The sequence below is a fragment of the Rhinoraja longicauda genome, chromosome 10, assembly GCF_053455715.1.
Source record: "Rhinoraja longicauda isolate Sanriku21f chromosome 10, sRhiLon1.1, whole genome shotgun sequence".
Taxonomy (NCBI): domain Eukaryota; kingdom Metazoa; phylum Chordata; class Chondrichthyes; order Rajiformes; family Arhynchobatidae; genus Rhinoraja; species Rhinoraja longicauda.
In genome coordinates this window covers 54121261-54147938 of record NC_135962.1, presented here as the reverse complement: position 1 = coordinate 54147938, position 26678 = coordinate 54121261, and the positions used below count along the sequence as shown (strand labels likewise).

Below are 26678 nucleotides of genomic sequence, written 5' to 3'. Positions count from 1 at the left end.
TGCTGCAATTTTGAACTAATTATACCTAACACACCCGATGAATTAGTTTAAAATTCTTGCATATGCGTTGGAAGGAACCGCAGATGCTGGTTTATACCAAAGGTAGACACAAAAAGCTGGAGTAACTCTGCGGGTCCGGCAGCATCCCTGGAGAAAAGGAATAGGCGACCTTTCGGGCCGAGATCGTTCTTCAGACTGAGAGTCAGGGGAGAAAAGGAATAGGTGTCGTTTCCAACAATGGACTGTTTCCTTTATCCTCGTTACTTTTTTTGCATGTCTTTCATTCATTAGTTCTATCTCTCTTTATCACCGTCTATGTCTCTGGTGTCATTTCCAAAAATGGACCGTTTCCTTTATCCTCGTTACTTTTTTTGCATGTCTTTCATTCATTAGTTCCATCTCTCTCTATATCACCGATTATGTCCCTCGTTTCCTTCTCCCCCTAACTCTCAGTCTGAAGAAGGGTCTCGACCCGAAACGTTGCCCATTCCTTCTCTCCAGCGATGCCGCCTGACCCGCCGAGTTACTCCAGCATTTCGTGTTTAAAATTTCTTCCAATTCCCTTTCAATGCTTTGGAGACCCTTCGATGGAACTGTGCCTGTTTTAGAGTTTGCATTTATGAAGCGTTGGTTGGGGGGAAATCTGGGACATATTTTCGTTTGGGCAATTTTGTTTGTAATGCGTTGGAATTTGAAACAAGCATAATTATCCTTGAGTGTAAAATCCCCGTGCTCCATCGACCGTGTGTGTATCAATGCCCTGTTGTAAAGCGAATACTTTACACTCGGCTCGTTTGGGGAACGAATAGAGAATTGCAAGATTTAATTAAAACTCAAGGGTTTTAACACGTTAGTATAAATATTATGTTAACACGTTAGTATAAATATTATGCCTCTGGGTTTAAACACACCGGCGTTCGATTTATATTATCAAAAATACACAAGAGAATTCATGAATATTTACATTTCGTTATCTTTTTCGATGCAAGGCGATGTGCAAATACGAACACCCCACAAATGATCATTTTTATTCGGCTTGTTTGGAAAGTTGTGCATCACGTAAACTCGCCATTTTCTTTCTTAAATCTTGTCGGGTGATGATTGCAGGTTATTTTCCATGTACTCGGTGACTTTTCTCAATTGTAAATATAAATTCGTCGTTCAGCAACTTATAAAGGCCGTGTCTCCGGGAATAAATATTAGTGTTTACTGACAAAATGCTGATCAGTCTGAAGAAGGGTCTCGACCCGAAATGTCACCCATTCCTTCTCCCCTGAGATGCTGCCCGACCTGCTGAGTTACTCCAGCATTTTGTGAATAAATACCTTCGATTTGTACCAGCATCTGCAGTTATTTTCTTATACTTAGTGTTTACTGAACTCCGATGCGCGCACATTAGTGTACATACAACATGTTTGGGGTTACGATTTGGTTGAAAGTTTGCATCTAAAGGAGCCTTCTTGGATCTCGACATTGTCGCCTCTCTTGTTGGGGAAGAGGGGATCTCCAAAATGCTGGAGTAACTCAGCGGGACAGGCAGCATCTCTGGAGAGAAGGGATGGGTGGCGTTTCGGGCCGAGACCCTTCTTCAAGTTTGGAGTCTGGGGTCGCTTTTGAAGCCGATGGGTTTCATTGAGAATCGACTGATCGCCGATTCTGGATTCCGCCTCCCCCTCCCCACGTAGCTCTAAATTTGGCTGAATATACCTCGCGGAAAACATATCAGCATCGGTATGAAATCAGTGCACGCAAATACCGACTGTGCTTCGGGACGTTTGAGTCTCAAATGATTTCACGTGGAGATTCTCGAAACAGAACGACTCAACGATTCCAAATCACAACAATCGCCGCGTTTGTCTTTAATATTCAATTGGATAAACACACACACACTCACACACAGTCGCACACACAGTCGCACACACACACACACACACACACACACACACACACACACACACACACACACACACACACACACACACACACACACACACACACACACACACACGGGCGAGACTGTATTAAAGAAGGGGTGTCATAGATTACGGGGTGGGATATGTTTGGGACAGGGATATGTTGTTTGTGTGGGATTACTGATGGAGCGTGGTTGTGGAGAATTCCTGGGCGTTTAAAATCACACAGAATGCCGATTATTATGATTGAATTGTGTGGAATTGTAGGGCAATGTGCAGCTTTCCACGGTGTGTGGAATTGTAGGGCAATGTGCAGCTTTTAGCGTGTACAGTTATATTAGATCAATAATGTACATCACTGAATCGAATGGTTTTTTATAATTGTATGGGAGTCTAGGACCAGATGCCACGGCCTCAGAATAAAAAGACGTTCCTTTAAGAAGGAGATGAGGGGAATTGCTTCAGTCAGAGGGTGGTGAATCTGTGGAATTCATTGCCACAGACGGGTGTGGAGGCCAGGCCAATGGATATTTTTAAGGCAGAGAGCTGGATATATTCTTGATTAGTACGGGGGTTAAAGGTAACGGGGAGAAGTCCGGAGAATGGGGGTTGGGAGGGTGAGATAGACCAGCCATCACTGAATGGCGGAGTAGACTTAATGGGCCGAATTCTGCTCCTACCGCTTATGAACTTATAATGGGTGTGAGATTGTATGTTGTGACTAACACGTCTGAAGAAGGGTCTCGACCCGAAACGTCACCCATTCCTTCTCTCCTGAGATGCTGCCTGACCTGCTGAGTTACTCCAGCATTTTGTGAATAAATACCTTCGATTTGTACCAGCATCCGCAGTTATTTTCTTATACAAAGGATTGTGCATGATGGCGAGTTTAAAACAGTGTGCTCGATTCTGGGTGTTGCAAATGTGTATAATACAAACGTGCAAAGTTGCATGAATGTGTGACATTCATTCTTGGATTGATTGGCCAATGCAAGTTCATGGTTTGTACATAGCTAGCTGTGAGGATTTTACAACACACAGATTGCAGGTCCATAACTTCAAAAGATAGACACAAAAAGCTGGAGAAACTCAGCGGGACAGGCAGCATCTCTGGAGAGAAGGGATGGGAGACCCTTCTTCAGACTATATGTTGTTCTATATCTCTCTATATCACCGCCAATGGCCCTTATTTCCCTCTCCCCTGACTCTCAGTCTGAAGAAGGACCTCGACCCGAAACGTCACCTATTCCTTTTCTCCAGAGATGCTGCCCGACCCGCTGAGTTACTCCAGCTTTTTGCGTCGATCATCGGCGTAAACCAGCATCTGCAGTTCCTTCCTACACATGTAGTAGACATAATACTCTGTAAACAATATGATAAACGAGAAATGAATTCACGGGGGAAATGAATTTAATAAAAAACATTGCTCACTCGCGTTTCGTACAGTTTGTTAAAACATAGCCAGCATTTGAACGTATCTGTTGTGACTGTGGGACTGGGTAGGATGTAGCATATTATATGTACAGCGATGTACAATGTTGCATAGAACCCGATAAACACAGGGACAGCTCTGTACATAGAATAGGTTCATTTCATAGCGCCAATCGATTTGATTGCCTTGACCAAATGAATTGCGTAGACGGCGAGAGAGACTTTTGTCGGGTCTCTCGCAGGAAGACAGCACATAGAAACATAGTAACATTGAAAATAGGTGCAGGAGGAGGCCATTCGGCCTTTCGAGCCAGCGCCGCCATTCAATGTGATCATGGCTGATCATTCACAATCAGTGCCCCGTTCCTGCCTTCTCCCCATACCCCTCGATTCCGTTAGCCCTGAGAGCTCTATCCATCTCGCTCTTAAAAACATTCAATGAATTGGCCTCCACCGCCTTCAGCGGCAGATAATTCCACAGATTCACAACTCACTCTTGGCATTTGTTGTGGGATAATAGATATAGGTGTGGAAATAGATACCAATATGTTTTTCATATGCATGTCTTTCATTCATTATTTCTGTATCTCCCCCACATCGCCGTCTATGTCTCTCGTTTCCCTCTCCTCTGACTCTCAGTCTGAAGAAGGGTCTCGACCTGAAACGTCAACCATCCCTTCTCTCTCCAGGGATGCTGCCTGACCCGCTGAGTTAGTTACTCCAGCGTTTTGTACCTATCCATGTTCTCCAGAGATGCTGCCTGACCCGCGCTGAGTTACTCCAGCCTCTTGAGTTGGCGCCTGTCGAGATACTGATGGCCCCATTCGTGTAAGGTCCAAAAGCTGGTGTTAATGTGGCAAAACATCCAGGGTATCACAAAATGCTGGAGTAACTCAGCGGGTCAGGCACCATTTCTAGAGAGAAGGAATGGGTGACGTTTCGAGTCGAGACCTTTCTTCAGACTGAAGTCCAAACATCCAGGGAGTCCTCGTAGTTGCAGGTTAAACCGAGTCGGAAATTGAGCTGAAAAATAAATTAGGATGGGCGCAGAGGAAGATAGGCGTTGTGGGAGGTTGCACAGCAGTTCACAGTGTACAGCGAGAGGTTTATCTTACTTACCGAGAGTAGTTTAGTCTGGTTTAGTTTAGAGACACAGCGCGGAAACAGGCCCTTCGGCCCCACCGAATCCGCACCGACCAGCGATCCTAGTACCCTCTCCGTACAATGATACCAAGCCGTTTTAACCTACAAACCTGCACGTCTTTGGACTGTAACCGGAGCACCCGGAGAAAACATACTCGGGTCACAGGGAGAACAGACAAACTCCGCACAGACAGCACCCGTAGACGGGATCGAACCCGGGTCTCTGGCGCTGTAAGGCAGCAACTCTACAGTTTCGCCACCGAGTAGAATGGACATGGGGGGATGGGGGTGGGGAGGGGGGTTGGGGGGGGGGGGTTGTTAGGTCAGAGTGTGAAGAGGGATAGAGGGCAGGGAGAGAGCGCAGAGTCAGATGGAATGGGTTGATGAGGGATATGAAACAGGACATGTGTACTTTAAACTCAATGCACTCGGCGCCAATCGGCCAATAACACTCTGTACTGACAGGGCTCTCGAGTGAAATGAATTTTGATGGAAATGAATAAGAAGGAACTGCAGATACTGGTTTAAACCGAAGATAGACACAAAAAGCTGGAGTAACTCAGCGGGACAGGCAGCATCTCTGGAGAGAAGGAATGGTCTCCACCCGAAACGTCACCCATTCCTTCTCTCCAGAGACGCTGCCTGTCCCGCTGAGTTACTCCAGCTTTTTGTGTCTATCTTTGATGGAAATGATACAAATAATGGAGGCGTTTCTCTATCTCTCTTTCCATGGACGCTGCCCGTCTTGCTGGGTGTTTCAGCGTTGCGTTTTGTATTTTTATTTTAGTTATCCAGCATCTACAGTTTAAGAAAAAATCATTCACCGGGACGCAGCGGTAGAGTTGCTGCCTCACAGCGCCAGAGACCCGGGTTCCATCCTGACCACGGTTGCTGGCGGGGCGGGGCCGCGTGGGTTTCCCCACGGGTGCTCCGGTTTCCGTCCACACTCCAAAGGCGTACAGGTTTGTAGGTTAATTGGCTTCGTGAAAAATCATATAAATTGTCCCTAGTGTGTGTAGGACAATGTTCGATGCGATTCCGCCCTGGATCTCTAAACTGAACGAAACTTTTATCCTCCTTCGCTTTCCACAGATGCTGCCTGACCCGCGGAGTGTTTCCATAACGTCATGTTATCTAATCTTAGATGGTATAGGCACATACCCATCATCATGCCGGCACGCTGGGGGGGGGATTTCGGGTTAGATAAGAAGATATATGGTTTTTGAGTGTTTCCAAGTGTAACGAGTGTAGACACAAAATGCTGGAGTACTCAGCGGGTCAGGCAGCATCTCTGGAGAGAAGGAATCAGTGACGCTTCGGGTCGGGACCCTTCTTCGGACAGTGTATAGGATGGTGTAGGGTAGAGCTGTTTCCAAATGGGATAGCAGATGCTGGAATCTTGTGATCCTCCATTTAGGATCAATTAGATTCCATAAGCGCAGTTCTGTGGAATTCTCTGCCTCAGAGGGCAGTGGAGGCCAATTCTGAATACATCCAGGAGAGAGCTAGATAGAGCTCTTAAGGATAACGGAGTCACGGGGTATGGGGAAAAAGCAGGAACGGGGTACTGATTGAGAATGAGCAGCCATGATCACATCGAATGATAAATAAATAAATAAATAAATAGATAAACAAATAAATAAATAAATAAATAAAAGAAAAACAAAATCCAATGTTAATTCCCGGAATGGCGGGACTGTCGTATGTTGAAAGACTGGAGCGACTAGGCTTGTATACACTGGAATTGTATAAATAAATAAATAAATAAATAAAAGAAAAACAAAATACAATGTTAATTCCCGGATTGGCGGGACTGTCGTATGTTGAAAGACTGGAGCGACTAGGCTTGTATACACTGGAATTTAGAAGGATGAGAGGAGATCTTATCGAAACATATAAGACTATTAAGGGGTTGGACGCGTTAGAGGCAGGAAACATGTTCCCAATGTTGGGAGAGTCCAGAACAAGGGGCCACAGTTTAAGAGTAAGGGGTAGGCCATTTAGAACGGAGATGAGGAAAACGTTTTTCAGTCAGAGAGTTGTGAATCTGTGGAATTCTCTGCCCCAGAAGGCAGTGGAGGCCAATTCTCTGAATGCATTCAAGAGAGAGCTAGATAGAGCTCTTAAGGATAGCGGAGTCAGGGGGTATGGGGAAGAAGGCAGGAACTGGGTACTGATTGAGAATGATCGGCCATGATCACATTGAATGGCGGTGCTGGCTCGAAGGGCCGAATGGCCTCCTCCTGCACCTATTGTCTATAACCCGAAACGCCACCTATTCCTTCTCTCCAGAGATGCTGCCCGACCCGCTGAGTTACTCCAGCTTTTTCGTATCTATCTTTACAGGTCTACAAGTAGGTGAGAGGAAAATGGTTTGAAAGGACAATTTTCTCACACTTTTTGTGTCTACCTTCGGTTTAAACCAGCACCTGCAGTTCCTTCCCACCCAAGCGGCAGCAAATTAGTACGGAAATGCAAGATCCCACTGGAGTGGGAACAGCGCTCTGTAGAAGTTAGCAAGATTGCAGGGGCTAACACACAGCCAAACGGGACTTAGGATCAGAGAGAAATGGTAAAGTCTTTATATAATATAAGTAAATAACTGCAGATGCTGGTACAAATCGAAGGTATTTATTCACAAAATGCTGGAGTAACTCAGCAGGTCAGGCAGCATCTCAGGAGAGAAGGAATGGGTGACGTTTCGGGTCGAGACCCTTCTTCAGACTGAAGAAGGTAAAGTCTTTAGACTTTAGAGATACAGCGTGGAAACGATCACCGAGCCCGGCCCCATACACTACCACTATATCTACACACACCGGGGACAATTTACAATTTAACAGAAACCATTTAACCTACAAACTTTGCAATGTGGGAGGAAACCGGAGCACCCGGAGAAAACCCTCGCGGTCACGGGGAGAACGTACAAACTCCGTACAAAAGACAGCACCGGTAGTCAGGATCGAACCCGGGTCTCTGGCGCTGTGAGGCAGCAACTCTACCACAAGGTCAAGTTTACAGAAGGTCCCAGTGCGCCAATCCGGCCTCCCAATTCTCCAGTAACATTACTAATCGTTTTCCCCGCGTACCTTTTCACCCCCCCCCCCCGATTAATGATTTTTTCACTCATAGTGCTTCTCCCTGCGAAAATATCCCCACGTTCCCATTGCCTTTTGCCAAGACTTCAAGCCTGCACTGCCCAGTAATTGCGCCACCATTTCCTCGCCCTCTCTCACACACACACGTACACGAACAATCATTGTGTACAATCCCCACCAAGTCTCCTCGTAAGGTCATAAGGAATAGGAGTAGAATCAGGCCATGCGGCCCATCAAGTTTACTCCGCCACCCAATCCTGGCTGATCTATCTCTCCCTCCTAACCCCGTTCTCCCGCCCAACTCCTCTCCTCTCAACGTTTTAGCTGAGAGGGGGACCGTCCCGGGTTGTGCCGCCTAAGGAAGTCTGAAGAAGGTTTCTCGACCCCAAACGTCACCCATTCATTCCTTCACTCCAGAGATGCTGCCCGACCCGCTGAGTTACTCCAGCACTCTGTATCTATATTGTCTAATATATTGTCCACGTCTTTGTGTCTGTATATCTTCGGCAGTCGAATCTTATCGCCGAAAACCCCATCGTCTCTGAAACCAGCCCTGGCAAATATTTCACACCCCTTTTCGATAACCTCCATGCCCCTTATGAAGCGAGGTGGGTTTGGATAGTTTGTCGTGTCTCCGTTTGTGCCCGGTGCTGCATCGACCACCATCTCAGTGATCGACGCAAAAAGCTGGAGTAGCTCCAGCGGGCCAGAGAGCACATCAGGAGTAAAAGGAACAGGAGATCTTCGGTTCAAACCAACATCGGCAATTCCTTCCTACGCATACTGGATCTTACAGAGACTTATACAATCATAAAAAGGACCTGGACAAGCTAGGTGCAGGAAAAATGTTCCCGGTGTTGGGGGGAGTCCAGAACCAGGGGCCACACACACAGTCTATGAATAAAGGGGAGGCCATTTAAAACTGAGGTGAGAAAAAAACCTTTTCACCCAGAGAGTTGTGAATTTGTGGAATTCTCTGCCACAGAGGGCAGTGGAGGCCAATTCACCGGATGAATTTAAAAGAGGGTTAGATAGAGCTCTAGGGGCTAGTGGAATCAAGGGATATGGGGAGAAGGCAGGCACGGGTTACTGATTGTGGATGATCAGCCATGATCACAATGAATGGCGGTGCTGGCTCGAAGGGCCGAATGGCCTCCTCCTGCACCTATTTTCTACGTTTCTATGCTCTCTCAACGAAGAAGGGTCTCGACCGGAAACGACAGCTATTCATTTTCTCCACAGACGCTGCCTGGCCCGCTTAGTTACTCCAGCATTTTGTGCCTCTCTGAACATAACCTTGCCACTTGCAAGGGATCGAGGCTGTGAACGTGATTGAGCAGTACACAGTTGACTGTGACCTGAGGAAGGGAGAGAGGGAGGGGGGGAGGGAGGGAGGGAGAGGGAGGGAGGGAGGGAGGGAGAGAGGGAGGGAGAGAGAGGGAGAGGGAGGGAGGGAGAGGGACGGAGAGGGACGGAGAGGGAGGGAGGGGGAGGGAGAGAGAGGGACAGAGAAGGAGGGACAGAGAGGGACAGAGAGGGAGGTAGAGGGAGGTAGAGGGACGGAGAGGGACGGAGAGGGAGGGAGAGGGACGGAGAGAGGGAGAGAGGGAGGGAGGGGGAGGGAGGGAGGAGCTGAATGAGGGAGGGAGAGAGAGGGACAGAGAGGGAGGGAGAGGGACAGAGGGAGGGAGAGGGAGGGAGGCAGCTGAGGGAGGGAGGGGCTGAGAGAGGGAGAGAGAGAGGGACAGGGGCTGATGGAGAGGGGCTTGAGAGGGGGGAAGGGTCCCATTGCCTCTCCAAGGACGCAATGAGCAGGTATGGGTGATTATCAGCAACTCCCAGTGAAACGGGTGCCAGGGGTTTCGGGGAGAAGGCAGGAGAATGGGGTTAGGGGGGAGAGAGAGATCAACCATGATTGAGTGGCGGGGTAGACTGGATGGGCCGATTGGCCTAATTCTACTCCTATATCACTTACGACATTATGAAAGAAAACGGGGCGAGAATGCCCTGGGAATTCTCACCCTACTTTCCACCCAATATCTAAAAAATAAAATCCCTCTGGAACAAAACCTTTTCAAGGGAAGATTCAGCCCTCCACCGTTAATCTTGGAGCGAGTTTGCAGAGAAAGTGTGGTTGGATTTGGCCGTAATTGGATCAAGGAGTTTGCAAACCCGTCCCTGTAATCGGGCTGGTCTAAGTGCTGGTGGGTGTGGGAACAATATTCACGTCGCCTCTCCTCCTACATCGTGGTGGGATCGGAATCGCCCGCTCCTCAATTCCACCAAGACCCACCCCTTGGCTCCGCTCTCCCGGCGATCAACCCAAATCGCTTTCACCCTTCGTGCTCACTCCATCCGGAGTTAATCTTCTCTGGTGAGATCTCTAAACGCCTCCATCTGTTAAGTGAAATGGTGGATTTATTAAAAGAAAAAAAAAATCTCTTCAGAAAATAGCATTTTGGGATGCAGTGTTCGAATTATTTTGGATCATAGTGCATTTGGATTTTGATCGAGAGGTAGAGTCTTACAGCGTGGAAACAGGCCCTTCGGCCCAACGCCCACACCAGCCAACATGTCCCATCTACACGAGTCTTACCTGCCTGTGTTTGGCCCATACACCTGTTAAACCTGTCCTATCCTACCTGCCTACATGTTTCTTAAATGTTGCGATAGTCCCAGCCTCAACTAACCTCCTCCGGCAGCTCGTTCCATACACCCACCACCCTCTGTGTAAAAAAGTTACCTCCCAGATTCCTATTAAATCTTTCCGCCTTCACCTGAAACCCATTTCTGGACCACCGTTAATTAATTAGTCAAATTCGTCATTTTGTAAGTTCAAGGAATGTACATCATTTGTGCATGATCTATATTTGAGATATTTTGGAATAGAATTGTGTAAAATTTGGGATAGAGTATGACTCGATTGAGATTGTATAGATTATACAAAGATTGCACATTCACACCAAAGGACTGAAGAAGGGTCCCCACCCGAAATGTCACCTCTTCGGAAAGGGCGGTCATGGTGGCACAGCGGTAGAGTTGCCGCCTTACAGCGTAATGCAGCGCCGGAGACCCGGGTTCGATCCTGACTACGGGTGCTGTCTGTACATTCTCCCCGTGATCTGGGTGGGTTTTCTCCTCCCGCACTCCAAAGACGTACGGGTTTGTAGGTTAATTGGCTTGGTAAACGTTAAAAAGAAAATTGTCCCTCCTAGTGGGTGTGTAGGATGGTGCTAATGTGTGGGGATCGCTGGTCGGCGTGGACCGGGTGGGCCGATGGGCTTGCTTCTGCACTGTATCGCTAAACTAAACTAAACTAAACAGAGTCGATGTTTCGGGGAATAGACCGTTCAACCTTTGGCCCTTTGTCACACCTTCAGTGGTTATTTTGCTAAATGGTACGGTTTTCAATGGGTTAAAATGGCACCAAGCCAGGTGATGCTCTGTGCGTTGGTCCCAGAGGTGGATCTGCAATCATTCATATAATCGCTCCACTCTTTTCAACCTCTACTGCAATGGCAGCATTTCTTACTTTAACTTTTATCCTGTATTCGTACGCTGTGGACGGCTCGATTGTAATCATGTATAGTCTTCCTGGATGACTGGAGAGCTCGCAACATGGTGGCGCAGCAGTAGAGTTGCTGCCACACAGCGCCAGAGACCCGGGTTCCATCCTGACCACGGGTCCTGTCAGTACGGAGCTTGTACGTTCTCCCCGTGACCTGCGTGGGTTTTCTCCGGGTGCTCCGGTTTCCTCCCACACTCCAAAGACATAAACATTTCTAGGCTAATTGGCTTGGTGAAGTTGTAAATCGTCCCTAGTGTGTGTGTGTGGGGTAGTGTTAATGTGCGGGGATTGGTGGTCAGCTTGGAATAGGTGGGCCGAGGGGACTGTTCACGCGTTAGACAATAGACAATAGGTGCAGGAGGAGGCCATTCGGCCCTTCGAGCCAGCACCGCCATTCAATGTGATCATGGCTGATCATTCTCAATCAGTAACCCGTTCCTGCCTTCTCCCCATACCCCCTGACTCCGCTATCCTTAAGAGCTCTATCTAGCTCTCTCTTGAATGCATTCAGAGAATTGGCCTCCACTGCCTTCTGAGGCAGAGAACTCCACAGATTCACAACTCTCTGACTGAAAAAGTTTTTCCTCATCTCAGTTCTAAATGGCCTACCCCTTATTCTTAAACTGTGGCCCCTTGTTCTGGACTCCCCCAACATTGGGAACATGTTTCCTGCCTCTAACGTGTCCAACCCCTTAATAATCTTATAACATATAACATATATAACATATAACTACAGCATGGAAACAGGCCTGTCCGGCCCTACCAGTCCACGCCGACCATTCTCCCTGACCTAGTCTCATCTACCTGCACTCAGACCATAACCCTCCAATCCCCTCCTATCCATATACCTATCCAATTTACTCTTAAATAATAAAATCGAGCCAGCCTCCACCACTTCCACCGGAAGCCCATTCCATACAGCCACAACCCTCTGAGTATACGTTATATCGATACGTTATATCTCTAAAGTCAAAAGTCTCAAGTATCTCTAAACTAAACAAAACTAAACTATATTAAAAGGCTTTTCACTGTACCTCGGTACAGATGACAATAAACGAAACTAAACTAAACTAAATATTACGTTGAAAATGTGTATTTGAATTAAGTCATTACTTGCGATAGATATAATTGGGACCATATGTACTGGTGAACCTTTCTCTCTGTAACGTGTGTCCAATGTAGGGATGTGTAGGAAAGATCTGCAGATGCTGGTTTAAATCAAAGGTAGTCCCACAAAATGCTGGAGTAACTCAGCGGGACAAGCAGCATCTCTAGAGAGATGGAATGGGTGATGTTTCGGGTCGAGACCAATTCCCTGGATGCTTTCGAGAGAGAGTTAGATAGAGCTCTTAATGATAGCGGAGTCAAGGGATATGGGGAGAAGGCAGGAACGGGGTACTGCTTCTGGATGATCAGCCATGATCACGGTGAATGGCAGTGCTGGCTCGAAGGGCCGAATGGCCTACTCCAACACCTATTGTCTATTGACTATTGTCTGTTGTCTATTGAGACCCTTCTTCGGACCAATGTGGGGATCCAATGTGGGGATCCAATGTCAGGGGAAACGGATGAGTAAATGGCATGTTATATTTTAACAGTGGTGAAGGTGTGGAATTCTCTGCCTCAGAAGACAGTGGAGGCCAGTTCGTTGGATGCTTTCAAGAGAGAGCTGGATAGAGCTCTTAAGGATAGTGGAGTGAGGGGGTATGGGGAGAAGGCAGGAACGGGGTACTGATTGAGAGTGATCAGCCATGATCGCATTGAATGGCGGTGCTGGCTCGAAGGGCTGAATGGCCTACTCCTGCACCTATTGTCTATTGTCTATTGTCTAGATGTAATTAATGCTGATGGTGGTGTTGAGGTTGAGTTTCTGGGATATCAGCCAGAGCTTTGCACCACGGACTCATAGATCCATCCACAACAGCCGGGGAAATTTAAACTCACTAAGATTCAATAAATCTGGAACACGTTGTTAAAAACCGTCAGTAATTCTGATTATGAAGCAAATGGATTGTAAATAAAACCCACCCAATGTACTAATACTCTTCAGTAAATGATATAGATGAATAAAAGGAGGTGCCTTTGGAAAGGAGATGAAGAGGAATTTCTTTAGCCAGAGGGTGGTGAATCTGTGGAATTCACTGTCACAGACGGCTGTGGAGGCCAAGTCAGTAGCTACTGTTAAAGCGGAGATTGATAAATTCTTGATTAGTACGGGTGTCAAAGGTTAGAGAGAGCTAGATAGAGCTCTTAAGGATAGCGGAGTCAGGGGGTATGGGGAGAAGGCAGGAACGGGGTACTGATTGAGAATGATCAGCCATGATCACATTGAATGGTGGTGCTGGCTCGTAGGGCCGAATGGCCTCCTCCTGCACCTATTGTCTATTGTCTATTGTCTATTGTTAGAGGGAGAAGGCAGGAGAATGGGATTGAGAGGGGAATATAGATCAGCCATGATTGAACGGCAGAGTGGGTTCGATGGACCAAATGGCTTAATTCTGCTCCTGTGACTTACGAACATGAAATCTACCCCTTGCCCGGTCTGGCCGGTGTGTAAGATACAGATTCTAACTCTCTGCTCTGTTCAGGGGCAATTACAGGTGAACAATAAACACTAGCATTCGAAATGAGATTTACACCCTACAAGTGAATAAATAAAAAAGTAATATCCTACAGAGGGATAGTTAACAAACGTTTGTACAAAATGTTCACTCATTGTCTTCAAGGTCCCATATGAAATTTAGAATTTATTCATCCCTGAGAGGGGAGAAGGAATATAATCCATTGCTAGTTTCCTGATAGTCCTTGATTTGTAATCACCACATAATTGTCAGTCTATTCTTCCGCTACTTAAACTTTAAACTCTCTCTCTCTAAATCTCTCCACCTTCGGGGAGTGCACCTTAGAAGGTGCAGCAGTAGAGTTACAGCACCAGTGACCCGGGTTCGATCCCGACTACGGGTGCTGTCTGTGCGGAGTTTGTACGTTCTCCCCGTGACATGCGTGGGTTTTCTCCGGGTGCTCCATCTGGTTTGCTCCCACATCCCAAAGACGTACAGGTTTGTAGGATAATTGGCTTCGGTAAAATTGTAAATTGTCCCGAGTGGGTGTAGGCTAGTGGTAGTGTACGGGGCGATTGCTAGTCGGCGTGAACTCGACGGGCTGAAGGGCCTGTTTCTGCGCTGTGTCTCTAAAGTCTAAAGTCTTCCCACCCGCCTGTAAGATTCTCTTTAAAACCTCCTGCTTTGACCAAGCTTTAGGACATCTGCTATAACACACAGCTTGACATCAGGTTTTACTCTCATAGCTCTCCTGTGCAGCACCTTGTGAAGTTTTACTATTAAATGCAATAGAAACACAAGTTGTTGTTCCTCTAATTCAGCCTCTCCCAGGATTAGAAATAAATCGGTGTATTGAAATTATATCCTGTAAAAGTAACTCTCTTTAAATGGTTGACAAGATGATTCACATCAGAGTTTATTCCCCAATGTTTGAAACACTTTCCATTCCGAATACAAAAACAAATTTAAAGCAAAGTTAAAATGAAATAATATTACAAATTGACAGAAGTGACCATATGAAAAGTGATGTGATAATAACAAGATAGTATCATAGAATCAGGTTATGACTTTACTGGACTTTACCTTGCACTAAACGTTATTCCCTTTATCCTACATCTCTACCTTGTGGATAGCTCGATTGTAATCAAGTATAGTCTATCTGCTGACTGGAAATCACGCAACAAAAAGGCTTTTCAATGTACCTCGGTACGCGTGACAATAATACACTAAACAAAATGATGCTGGCTCTATAAAAGAGTTATCCAAGTAGGCACACATGATTCAAACCCAATCCATCGTCCTAAATATTCATCCTCTCCACCATCAATGCACAGTGGCGCTAGTGCGTACCATATAGTTTAGAGATACAGCTTGGAAACAGGTCCTTCGGCCCACCGAGTCCGTGCCGACCAGCGAGCACCCCGCACCCCGCGCACTAACCTACACACTCGGGACAATTTACAGAAGTCAATTAACCTACAAAATCTGTGCATCTTTGGGAGTGTGGGAGGAAACCGGAGCACCTGGAGAAAGCCATTCTTGAAACTCGCCCTTGATTTTGCTGGTGGCCTTGCCGAGGCAGTCTGGGGTGTAAATCAAGTCAACCAGGGAGGTTCGTTTGTGTGATGGTCTGGGCTGTGTGCACAATTCTCTGAGATTTCTTGTGGTCTTGGATGGAGCTGTTCCCAAACCACACGACTCTCTGTTGGTGAATGGCTTGAATCAGCTTTAGAGCGCATTGAAAAAGCACCTTCAGTCTGAACATTGTGCCAGTAGGTTGTACAATGTCTGACATTTTATCTGTTATTGTCGAAAGCTTCCTTTGCCAAGAGTCAAGAGTGTTTAATTGTCCCATGTACTGACATCTGGACAATGAAAGTCTTGCTGTCTTGGATAACAGGTCTGTAAACACAATACACTCAGATGATTGGGAGGCACGGTGGCGCAGCGGTAGAGTTGCTGCCTTGCAGCGCCAGAGACCCGGGTTCGATCCTGACTACGGGTGCTGTCTGTACGGAGTTTGTACGTTCTCCCCATGACAGCCTGGGTTTTCTTCGGGTGCTCCGGTTTCCAAAGACGTACAGGTTTGTAGATTAATTAGCTTTGGTGAAAATTGTAAATTGTCCCTAGAGTGTAAAACAGTGCTAGTGTGCGGGGAGCGCTGGTCGGTGTGTGTGGACTCAGTGGACCGAAGGGCCTGTTTCTGCGCTGTATCTCTAAACGAAATAACATGTAATGAACAAAAAATCAATAAATTAATAGCCCCAATACTAGTTTAAAAATAAAACCTGTATTGTACATGAGCCAAAGGGTCTATTTCAGTGCTGGATAATTTGTTGAGTTTAGTTCAGTTTCATTTATTGCGAAGCACAGTGAAAAGCTTTTGTTGTGTGCCAACCAGCCAGCGGAATGACAATACATGATTACAATACATAATTACAATCATGTACGGCACTGATTCGGTGGACCGAAGGGCCTGTTTCCATGCTGTATCCACCAAACAAAACATTGGCATGGTGGTTTGCTTAGTCAGTGGGCTAAAGTGGTCTATGGCTATGATTCTCTGTATCACATTTCCTCAGCTCTTAGTCTGAGTTTGGTGTTTCACCCTTAAACAGATCACTACTGTGTGTGCGTGTGTGTGAAATCGGTGTCGTTCTGGTGAGTTTGTACATGGAAACAGTTAGAGGGGAAAACAAGCTTGGGCTTGCAGTGGGTTTCAATTTTATACCCAGACAGATTTACCAGTTCGTGGCTTTGAAAACATTAAAAGATGCTGCAATGAAAATCTGGGGCATGCTCAGGAAATTTCTACATAATATATAAATGTCTAAGGAGCATTTAGGCTGTGGCATTTAAGAAAACGTTTCTTAAGTCAGACATATGAACAGGCAGGGAATAGAGGGAAGATAGACACTAAATGCTGGAGTAACTCAGCGGGACAGGCAGCATCTCTGGAGAAAAGGAATGGGTGACGTTTCGGGTCAAGACCCTTCTTCAGGCTGAGCTGAGGTTGCTCCAGCATTTTGTGTCTATCTTCGGTTTAAACCAGCATCTGCAGTTCCTTCCTACACAGGGAAGAGAGGGAGATGGACATTGTGCAGGTAGATGGGATTAGTTTAGATTGGCATCATGGTCAGTGTAGACATCGGGGGCTGAGGACTATGTCGTGTACTGTTCTATGTTTCTATGTTCTATGTTGTAAATGACAAGATTGTTCCGAGAAGAGTTAGATCAACAAATTTGTCACTGGGTCACATCAGGAGATTGGAGAACAGTTGAGCAAATGGTTGATCAAAATACTTGGTGTTTAGAGCCATAAAGTGATAAAGTGTGGAAACAGGCCCTTCGGCCCCACTCGCCCACACCGGCTAACATGTCCCAGCTACACTAGACTCACCTACCCGCATTTGGTCCATATCCCTCTAAACCTGTCCTATCCATGTATAAATTAAATGTTGGGATAGTCCCTGCTTCAACCATCCTCTGGCAGCTCGTTCCGTACACCCACCACCCTTTGTGTGAAACAGTTACCCCTCAGATTCCTATTAAATCTTTTCCCCTTCACCTTAAATGGATTAATATGAATTTTAACGAAGAAAGAAGGAATTTGAGGTGGCTAAAGGCCTGGTTATCTGTGGTGAAGTTAACACATCAGTCCAATCTGAAGTAGGGTCCTGACCCGAAACATTGCCTGTCCATTTCCCTCCACAGATGCTGCCTGACTGGCTGTTCCTCCAGCACATTACGCTTCTGCTCTGGATTCCAGCATCTGCAATCTCTTGCACCTTCATTTCAACGATCCTTCATTGGAACTTATCCCTAGGTTCTGATGGAAGCTCATTGATCTGAAAAGTCGCCTCTGCTTCTCTCTCCTCAGATGCTGCCTGACCTGCTGAGCATTTCTGGCCCTTTGTGTTTTCACTCCAGACTTCCAGCATCTTTGCTCTTGAATAAGAATTGTGAATGTAGCTGCAGGTGGAATCAGAGGAGTGTAGAAATCGCAGTGGGATTGATAAGATATCGGGGAGGAGAGAGATCACAGAGGAAATTGTGAGGATTGTAACGCTGGGATATATATATATATATATATATATACAGTGCTTCTACAACTTTGGGCGGCACGGTGGCGCAACGGTAGAGTTGCTGCCTTACAGGTAGTGTTGCTGCTTCACACTGCCAGAGACCCGAGTCTGATCCCGACTGCGGGCGCTGTCTGCACGGGGTTTGTACGTTTTCTCCCCGTGATCTGCGTGGGTTTTCTCCGAGATCTTCGGTTTCCTCCCACACTCCAAAGACGTACAGGTTTGTAGGTTAATTGGCTTGGTATGAGTGTAAATTGTCCCTGGTGGGTGTAGGATAGTGTTAGTGTGCGGGGATCGCTGGTCGGTGCGGACCCGGTAGGCCGAAGGGCCTGTTTCCGCGCTGTATCTTTAAACTAAACTAAACTAAACTAAACTTTGGTTTGTGCGAATCAGCTCCGAATGATTACAGAGACTGAGATTGTCCACACATTCAGCACAATTCAGGAGAGTGAGCCCATTACTGCCAGTGAAAAGGTCGATTAATGAGATGTTTCCAATTTAGATTAGGTTTTATAAAACTAATTTAGCTGTATTCAACAAGGATAATGTTGAGACCTGCAGAACTCCTAAATTAACATGCCACCTGAATGCATGGAGGATTATTGGATAAAGGTACTAAAAACCTGGTCAAAATCATCAATTATTTGAAGGAACATTGAATAAATATCCAGTTCCTGGTTTCAGTTTTGTGCAGGAAGGAACTGCAGGTGCCGGTTTACAGCGAAGATACACAAAGAAATGCTGGAGCAACTCAGCGGGTCTGGCAGCATCTCTTGACGGAAGGAATGGGTGACACATGGTCGGCAGGGACATGGTGGGCAGAAAGGCCTGTATCCTGACTCTTTGAACAGAGCAATAGAAGGGTGTAGACCAAATAGGGGACCTCTCCCTGACTGATGAAGCGTCTCGAGCCGGATCGTCAACCGTTCCTTCTATCCAGAGATGCTGCCTGACCCGCTGAGTTGCTCCAGCATTTTGTGTTGATCCCTGGTTCCAGTTACTGCCTTTCAACCATTTCCATTGTCCAACAAGCTAAACTATTCGTTTCAGCCTTTCAGTTGATCTAACACCGTTCATATCCATCACTCCCTTCAAGTTTGACTAGGGGGCATGTTGCATGTTTTATGTGCTGCGATGTTGACTTCTGGTGGATAGTTAGAAACATAGAAACATAGAAAATAGGTGCAGGAGTAGGCCATTCGGCCCTTCGAGCCTGCACTGCCATTCAATATGATCATGGCTGATCATCCAGCTCAGTAACCTGTACCTGCCTTCTCTCCATACCCCCTGATCCCTTTAGCCAGAAGGGCCTCATCTAACTCCCTCTTAAATATAGCCAATGAACTGGCCTCAACTACCTTCTGTGGCAGAGAATTCCACAGACTCACCACTCTCTGTGTGAAGAAATGTTTTCTCATCTCGTTGACATATTGTTTTAGTTCAAAATGGTGGGCCTTCTAAAATCGTCTGCCTGGACTATTTCAGGGTAGATCTTTGCTGTTACAGGTGGAGTTAACAATGTACTGCCATGTTTTGTGGTTGGACTTGTTACAGGTTGGTACTGGTCATATTTGATATTGTACAAGGATATATTTGATATTGTATAAAACATATCTTTGATCGGACTTTACTTTGCACTAAACGTTATTCCCTTTATCATGTATTCCCATTATCATGTGTTCCCGTTATCATATACACTGTAAATGGCTCGATTGTAATCATGTGTTGCCTTTCCACGGACTGGCTAGCACGCAACAAAAGTTTTCCACCGTACCTCAGTACACGTGACAAGAAACTAAAATGGACTGAACTGACAGGAGTGATGCTAAATTTCGACAGGCAGTGCATTAATGTACATTTGTACAGATCTAAAACATTGATTTAAGGCAGATACAGATACATTATTGATTAGTACGGGTGTCAGGGGTTACGGGGAGAAGGCCGGAGAATGGGATAGGAGGGAACTGATAGATCAGCCATGATTGAATGGCGGAGTAGACTTGATGGGCCGAATGGCCTAATTCTGCTCCTGTCGCTTATGACCTAATGAATGGGATTGAAACTTTTCATTTGTTTTGTTGGTTTCTGTGTTTAATGCTCATAAGCCTGTAGACGTATTTTGAATGGGCTTTCTTGTATATTTTGAGCAATTCGACCATCAGTTGACTGTATTTGTGGCTTACTAATTGTTACATGCACGTCACATTTTGGATTAGTCTGGAGTCAGTCTCTGTTAAAACCTCATTAAGGATTGTACCCAACTGGAATGCATAGGAATTTTCCATCTCAAATAATTAACAAGCATGAAGAGGTGGGGAAGGCAGGTGCTCACGCAACAATTGAAAAGCACGTAAACAAATTCTTCAATCTCTAAGCAACAGCAAGCTGTAGAACCAATGACAGTCGATTAGTACAGATAAATGCAGCGGTTGGCGTGGACTCGGGAGACCACAGGGACCGTTTCCACGTTGTATCTCCAAACTGACAGAAGTTAAACTAACCTAAACATCTGGGAATAAATACACACCTTAACTACACCGAGTCCAGTAACCTTATTCCCCTACGCCTTCCCCCTTCCCTCCCTCATCCCCCCCCCTCTTCCTCCCATCCTCCCTCCCCCTCCTCCCCCCCCCCCCCCCCACCCCCCCCACGTGCTAATGCTGACACGTACTTGGGATCGAAGATAGACACAAAAAGCTGGAGCAACTCAGCGGGTCGGGCAGCATCTCTGGAGAAAAGGAATGGGTGACATTTCGGGTCGAGACCCTTCATCAGAAGACCATTCTTTTTGTGTCTATCTTCAGGATAAACTAGCATCCGCTGTTCCTTCCTGCACCTACCTGGGATTCCTGTGCAAATATTGACGCACATTTTGGGGGACTTCCGACCATCTTTACACACTCCCTCGTGACCCTGTCCAAATATCAACACACTGCCCGAGGGTCCAATGCTGTGTGTTCAGGCGGATGAGGAACTCTGGGGGAGAGGGGGGGGTGATGGAGAAAGGGGGGGGGGGGGTTGGGGGGGAGAGGAGGGACCGGGGACAGGGATGAGGGGAGTAGAGTGGGGGACGGGGAGAGGGAGGGAGAGGGGGGAGATGGGGCAGGACGAGAGGGGAGATGAGGGGAAAGAGGGGGATGAGGAAGAGAGGGGACGAGGGGACAGGGTCAGGGGGGGAGATGGGGATGGAAGTGGAGATGGGGAAAGAGAGGGGGACAGGGAAGAGGGGGAAGTGGGGGGAGGGGAGAGGATGGGAAGGAAGATAGGGGGAGGGGGATGAGGGAGGGATGGGGGAAGGGGTCGGGGAATAAGGTGAATGGATTAGGATTGAACCCAAGAATGGGGGATGGAGATGCGGGAGACAGAAACTTTATTTCAACCCTCTGACCCTCAGGAAGTTTCTTGAACTGCAGTCCCAGTTTCAGTTTCACTTTCTGTTTTAGTTTTACTTCATTGTCACTGTACTGAGGTACAGTGAAAAGCTTTTGTTGCGTGCTAAACAGTCAGCCGAAAGACAATACATGATTAGAATCGAGCCATGCGCAGTGTACAGATATATGATAAGGGAACAACATTTAGTGCAAGATAGAGTCATTAAAGTCCGATCAAAGATAGTCCGAGGGTCCTCGATGAGTAGCGTTGCCAACTTTCTCACTCCCAAATAAGGGACAAAAGGTGACGTCACCGCCCGCGCCCCACGTGACCTCACCCAGCCAGCGGTCACGTGCTCCCGCTCCACCAATGGCGGCCGCCCGGGTCGGGAGGCGGGTTGCTACGCAACCTCTGTTAGGTGAATACACTCGGCCCCGCTCCCCGAACACACTCCGTTAGCCTACACTGTCCGGACGTAAGCGGCCTCCGGGCCTACAGTGTCTGGGCCTACAGTGTCCGGGCCTACAGTGTCCGGGCCTACAGCACCTCCCGGGCCTAATTCGGGACAAGGGAGGTCCTGTACGGGACAAACCAATTTAGCCCCAGAATACGGGATGTCCCGCCTAATACGGGACAGTTGGCAACCCTACCGATGAAATAGATGATAGTTCCGGTCTGCTCTCCTGGTCAGGGTGTTGTGAAAATAATGAAGAATATTGGCCCAGGACCCGCTCACTCCCCTGCGATCTCCTCTTTACAAAAGCGATGCCAGGGTGCGATCAAACGGACCTGTTCAATAAACGGTATCAACGTTGGCAGCAGAGCATCGCAACGCTGCCGACCCTCTCCGGCCTGTCCCCGACCCCAGCCCCTGTGTTGTCTCTCGGCGGGGACAGAACAGGACGGTAAACCTACACAACGCTTTGTTTCAATGCAGATTCTGAAGACATTTCGCTGAGTGACAGGAAGATCTCCAAATCCAATCTGAGCCAAACGAAAAAGCGAAAGAAAAGGCGCCACAGGTAAGAACAGAATCTACAGTCATCCCCGGGGAACTTTGTCTGGTCACCGTGCGTTGAGGTTGGCAACTGTCCCGTATTAGCCGGGACATCCCGTATTTTGGGCTAAATTGGTTTGTCCCGTATTCGACCCGCGGGCCGCTGTCGGCCGGGACCGTGTAGACTAATGGAGTGTGTTCGGGGAGCGGGGCCGAGTGCGTTTGCCTAACGGAGGTTGCGTAGCACTCGGCCCTGCTCCCCGAACACACTCCGTTAGCCTACACTGCCCCGGCCTACGACGGTCCGCGGGTGCTGGCTGGTTGAGGTCACGTGGGACGCGGGGCGGTGACGTCGCCTTGTCCCGTATTTGGGAGTGAGATAGTTGGCACCCCTACCGTGCGCGCCTCATTAAATCTTCCCCCCCCCCTCAACTTAAAGCTATGTCCTCTGGTCCCCGATTCCCCTACTCTGGGCAAGAGACTGTGCGTTTACTCGATCTATTCCTCTCATGATTTTGTACACCTCTATACAATCGCCCCTCATCCTCCTGCATTCCACGGAATAGAGTCCCAGCCTGCTCAACCTCTCCCTGTAGCTCAGGCCCTCGGGTCCTGGCAACATCCCTGGTAAATCTTCGCTGATCCCTTTCCAGCTTGACAACATCTTTCCTGTAACACTGTGCCCGCTGTTGCATTCTTATAAACTCTTGCATTCTTCATCTGTCAAGCAGTCGAGTGGAGTATTGCCACAGCCCTGATCCCCGATGAGCAAGTGTACAGAAATAGTCCACTGAGACCGCCATTTTGCAAAATCCGCTCTCCAGTTCTGGTCCAGGCAAGTCCCAGGCTGCAGTGGGGCCTTCCTCTCCTCGTCCTCAAGGCTGCATCTTATGCAAACCCAGTTAACACATAAAACTCTTAAGGGATTGGACAGGCTAGATGCAGGAAAAATGTTCCCGATGTTGGGGGAGTCCAGAACCAGGGGTCACGGTCGAAGACAAGGGGTCGGCCATTTACCACTGAGATGAGGAAAAACGTTTTCACCCAGAGAGCTGTGAACCTGTGGAATTCTCTGCCGCGGAGGCCAATCCACTGAATGTTTTCAAGAGAGAGTTAGATTTAGCTCTTAGGGCTAACGGAATCAAGGGATATGGGGAAAAAGCAGGAACGGGGTACTGATATTGAATGGCGGTGCTGGCTCGAAGGGCTGAATGGCTTACTCCTACACCTATGTTTCGATGTTTCTGCATTTGCGTAATAGAAACAACCGCCTCCAAGCTCCAAGTTAGTTTATCTGTACTTAGTTTATCTGTACACCACCAGGGTGGTGGTGGAAGGTGCTGAGAATTCATTGACGCGTTGTTAGGGCCCCATTGACTGCTCATTGCCTTTTCTTTCCAACCCGAAGGACCATTTTCACCTCTTACCAGTTGGAGGAGCTGGAAAAGGCGTTCAACGAAGCTCACTACCCTGATGTCTACGCCCGGGAAATGCTGGCCATGAAAACAGAACTGCCCGAGGATAGAATTCAGGTAAATCAGGTAGCGAGAGTGAGAGAGACCGACAATCGGAACGGAATGACAAATGTTCTGACGGAAAGACGCCGTGAGTGGGTCATGAGGACAAAATGAGAGCGAATGGGCAAGAGAGACGGTGGCGCAGCGGTAGAGTTGCTGCTTTACAGCGCTTGCAGCGCCGGAGACCCGGGTTCGATCCCGACTACGGTTGCTGTCTGTACGGAGTTTGTACCAAAGATACTAGAGGAGCAAGATGAACCACTCCGTCAAAATCGCCTATACTGAAGTGTAGTACGAAAGGGAGCGTAACGTCCGCCATTTTAGTAGGCAAAACCCGCCGTTCGCTACGCCACTCGCAGTGTGATCGGTGGTTTGGGGGAACAGTATGTGTGATGATACCATAAAAATGCAGAATATATCTCATCTATCAATTCACAGATTTTTGTTTTTTTCCTTTTTAAATGTTTCTGCAAGTTTCTGCCTACTAAAATGTCGCCATGACATACCACGGTTTTTAGGGTCGAGTGGTCTATCTTGCTCTGCTCTATTATCTTTGGTTTGTACGTTCTCCCCGTCGCCTGCGTGAGTTTTTTTCCGAGATCTTTGGATTCCTCCGACACTCCAAAGACGTCCAGGTTTGTAGGTTAATTGGCTTGGTGTCTGAGTTAACGAAATTATCATATCATATATCTACAGCCGGAAACAGGCCTTTTCGGCCCTCCAAGTCCGTGCCGCCCAGTGATCCCCGAAATTGTCCCTGATGTGTGTAGGGTGGTGTCAATGTGTGGGGATCGCCGGCCGGCGCGGACACGGTGGGCCGAAGGGCCTGTTTACGTGCTGTATCTCTAAAACTACAACAACGAAACTAAAGACAGACGGAGGTTGAGGGGGAGGCAGAGAGATACTGCGAGAGAGAGACACAACACAAAATGGACAGGAGCGATAACAAGGAGAGTCACGGACAGAGAGATGGAGGAAGGGGTAATTTCACTGGAGGGAAACATCGACTGACGGAAGACAGATCCATAAAGAAGGGTCCCGACCCGAAACGTCACCCGTTCCTTCGCTCTAGAGATGCTGCCCGTCCCGCTGAGTTACGCCAGCTTTTTGTGTCCACCTTCGGCTGAGCAAAAAAGACACACACAGGGAGACAAAGACTGAGAGGTCCAGTGGAAGAGACAGCGAGCCGCCGATGGGAGAGGGAGTATGGATCGCACACATAACAATAACCAAATCATTAATGATGGGAATTTAATTCTCATGTAACATCTCCGCAGTGCAATAACTTGTCGTGACACTTGCCCCAAGATGATTTTATGAAACATTTTATGTCATTTACAAGGTTTCCTTTCAATGCGTTTGTACGCGAGTGGAACCATTCACTTTTACGCATTTGTCAAACGCACAGAGGATTGTGAAGCCGCAGAAAGAATCAGTGCGCAGTACTCTCTGGCGGTTGTATCAGAAAGGACAGGTACTTCCTGCCGGATTTCAATGCAATAATAGACTTTTTCTATACAATGTTGAAGGAAGGAACGGCAGGTGGTGGTTTTAAACCGAAGATAGACACAAAATACTGGAGTAACTCAGGCAGCATCTCCGGAGAGAAGGGATCATTCCTTCAACCATCATCCCATTCCTTCTCTCCAGGGATGCTGCCTGTCCCGCTGAGTTACTCCAGCATTTTGTGTCTATCTTTTCCGTACAACGTTCAACAGGCAAAACGGCGACCTCTTCCAGCAAAATGTCCATTTCATTATCCTGGTCACAACTACAAATGTTTTAGTTCAGAGATGCCGTGCGGCAACAGGTCCTTCAGCCCACCCACTCCACACCAATCATCGATCACCCAGTCACACTAGATCTATATTATCCCACTTTCTCATCCACTCCTTACACATGAGAGGCAATTTTACAGAGGGCTAATTAACCTACAGATTTGCACGTCTTTGAGAAGTGGGGGGGATCTTATAGAAACTTACAAAATTCTTAAGGGGTTGGACAGGCTAGATGCAGGAAGATTGTTCCCGATGTTGGGGAAGTCCAGAACAAGGGGTGACAGTTTAAGGATAAGGGGGAAGTCTTTTAAGACCGAGATGAGAACGTTTTTTTTCACACAGAGAGTGGTGAATCTGTGGAATTCTCTGCCACAGAAGGTAGTTGAGGCCAGTTCATTGGCTATATTTAAGAGGGAGTTAGATGTGGCCCTTGTGGCTAAAGGGATCAGGGGGTATGGAGAGCAGGCAGGTACAGGATACTGAGTTGGATGATCAGCCATGATCATATTGAATGGCGGTGCTGGCTCGAAGGGCTGAATGGCCTACTCCTGCACCTATTGTCTATGTCTATGTTTCTATGTTTCTAGGGAGGAAACCTGAACACACGGAGGAAACCCACGCGGTCACAGGGAGAACGTGCAAACTCAACACAGACAGCACCTGAGAGTCATAGAGTCATAGAGTGATACAGTGTGGAAACAGGCCCTTTGGCCCAACTCGCCCACACCGGCCAACAATGTCCCAGCTACACTAGTCCCACCTGCCTGCGCTTGGTCCATATCCCTCCAAACCTGTCCTATCCATGTACCTGTCCAACTGTTTCTTAAACACTGGGACAGTCCCAGCCTCAACTACCTCCTCTGGCAGCTTGTTCCATACACCCACCACCCTCTGTGTGGAAAAGTTACCACTCTTATTCCTATTAAATCTTTTCCCCTTCACAGGTATGAAGGTTAATTGACTGGGTAAATGTTAAAAATTGTCCCTAGTGTGGTAGGATAGTGTTAATGTGCGGGGATCGCTGGGCGGCGCGGACTCGGTGGGCCGAAGGGCCTGTTTCCATGCTGTATCTCTAAATCTAAATCTAAATCTAAAGGGGACTGACCCAAAACACTGAAGGATTACATCATTGTCAGAGGCCTGACCATCTGATGTTTTCAAGAGAGAATTAGATTCAGCTCTGATGGCTAATGGAATCTAGGGATATGGGGAAAAAGC

The 26678-nt window shown here is 47.4% G+C and overlaps 1 protein-coding gene across 2 annotated transcripts in view; it reads left to right on the top strand.

The window, feature by feature from the left end:
* Positions 1 to 26678, top strand: part of vsx2 (visual system homeobox 2) — a 44938-nt gene that overhangs the window by 1643 nt on the left and 16617 nt on the right. For both annotated transcript variants that reach the window (XM_078406888.1, XM_078406887.1), the window contains exons 2-3: positions 22106 to 22190; positions 23574 to 23697. In XM_078406888.1, the coding sequence (XP_078263014.1) occupies positions 22106 to 22190; positions 23574 to 23697 (209 nt within the window). The remainder of the gene's footprint in view (positions 1 to 22105; positions 22191 to 23573; positions 23698 to 26678) is intronic.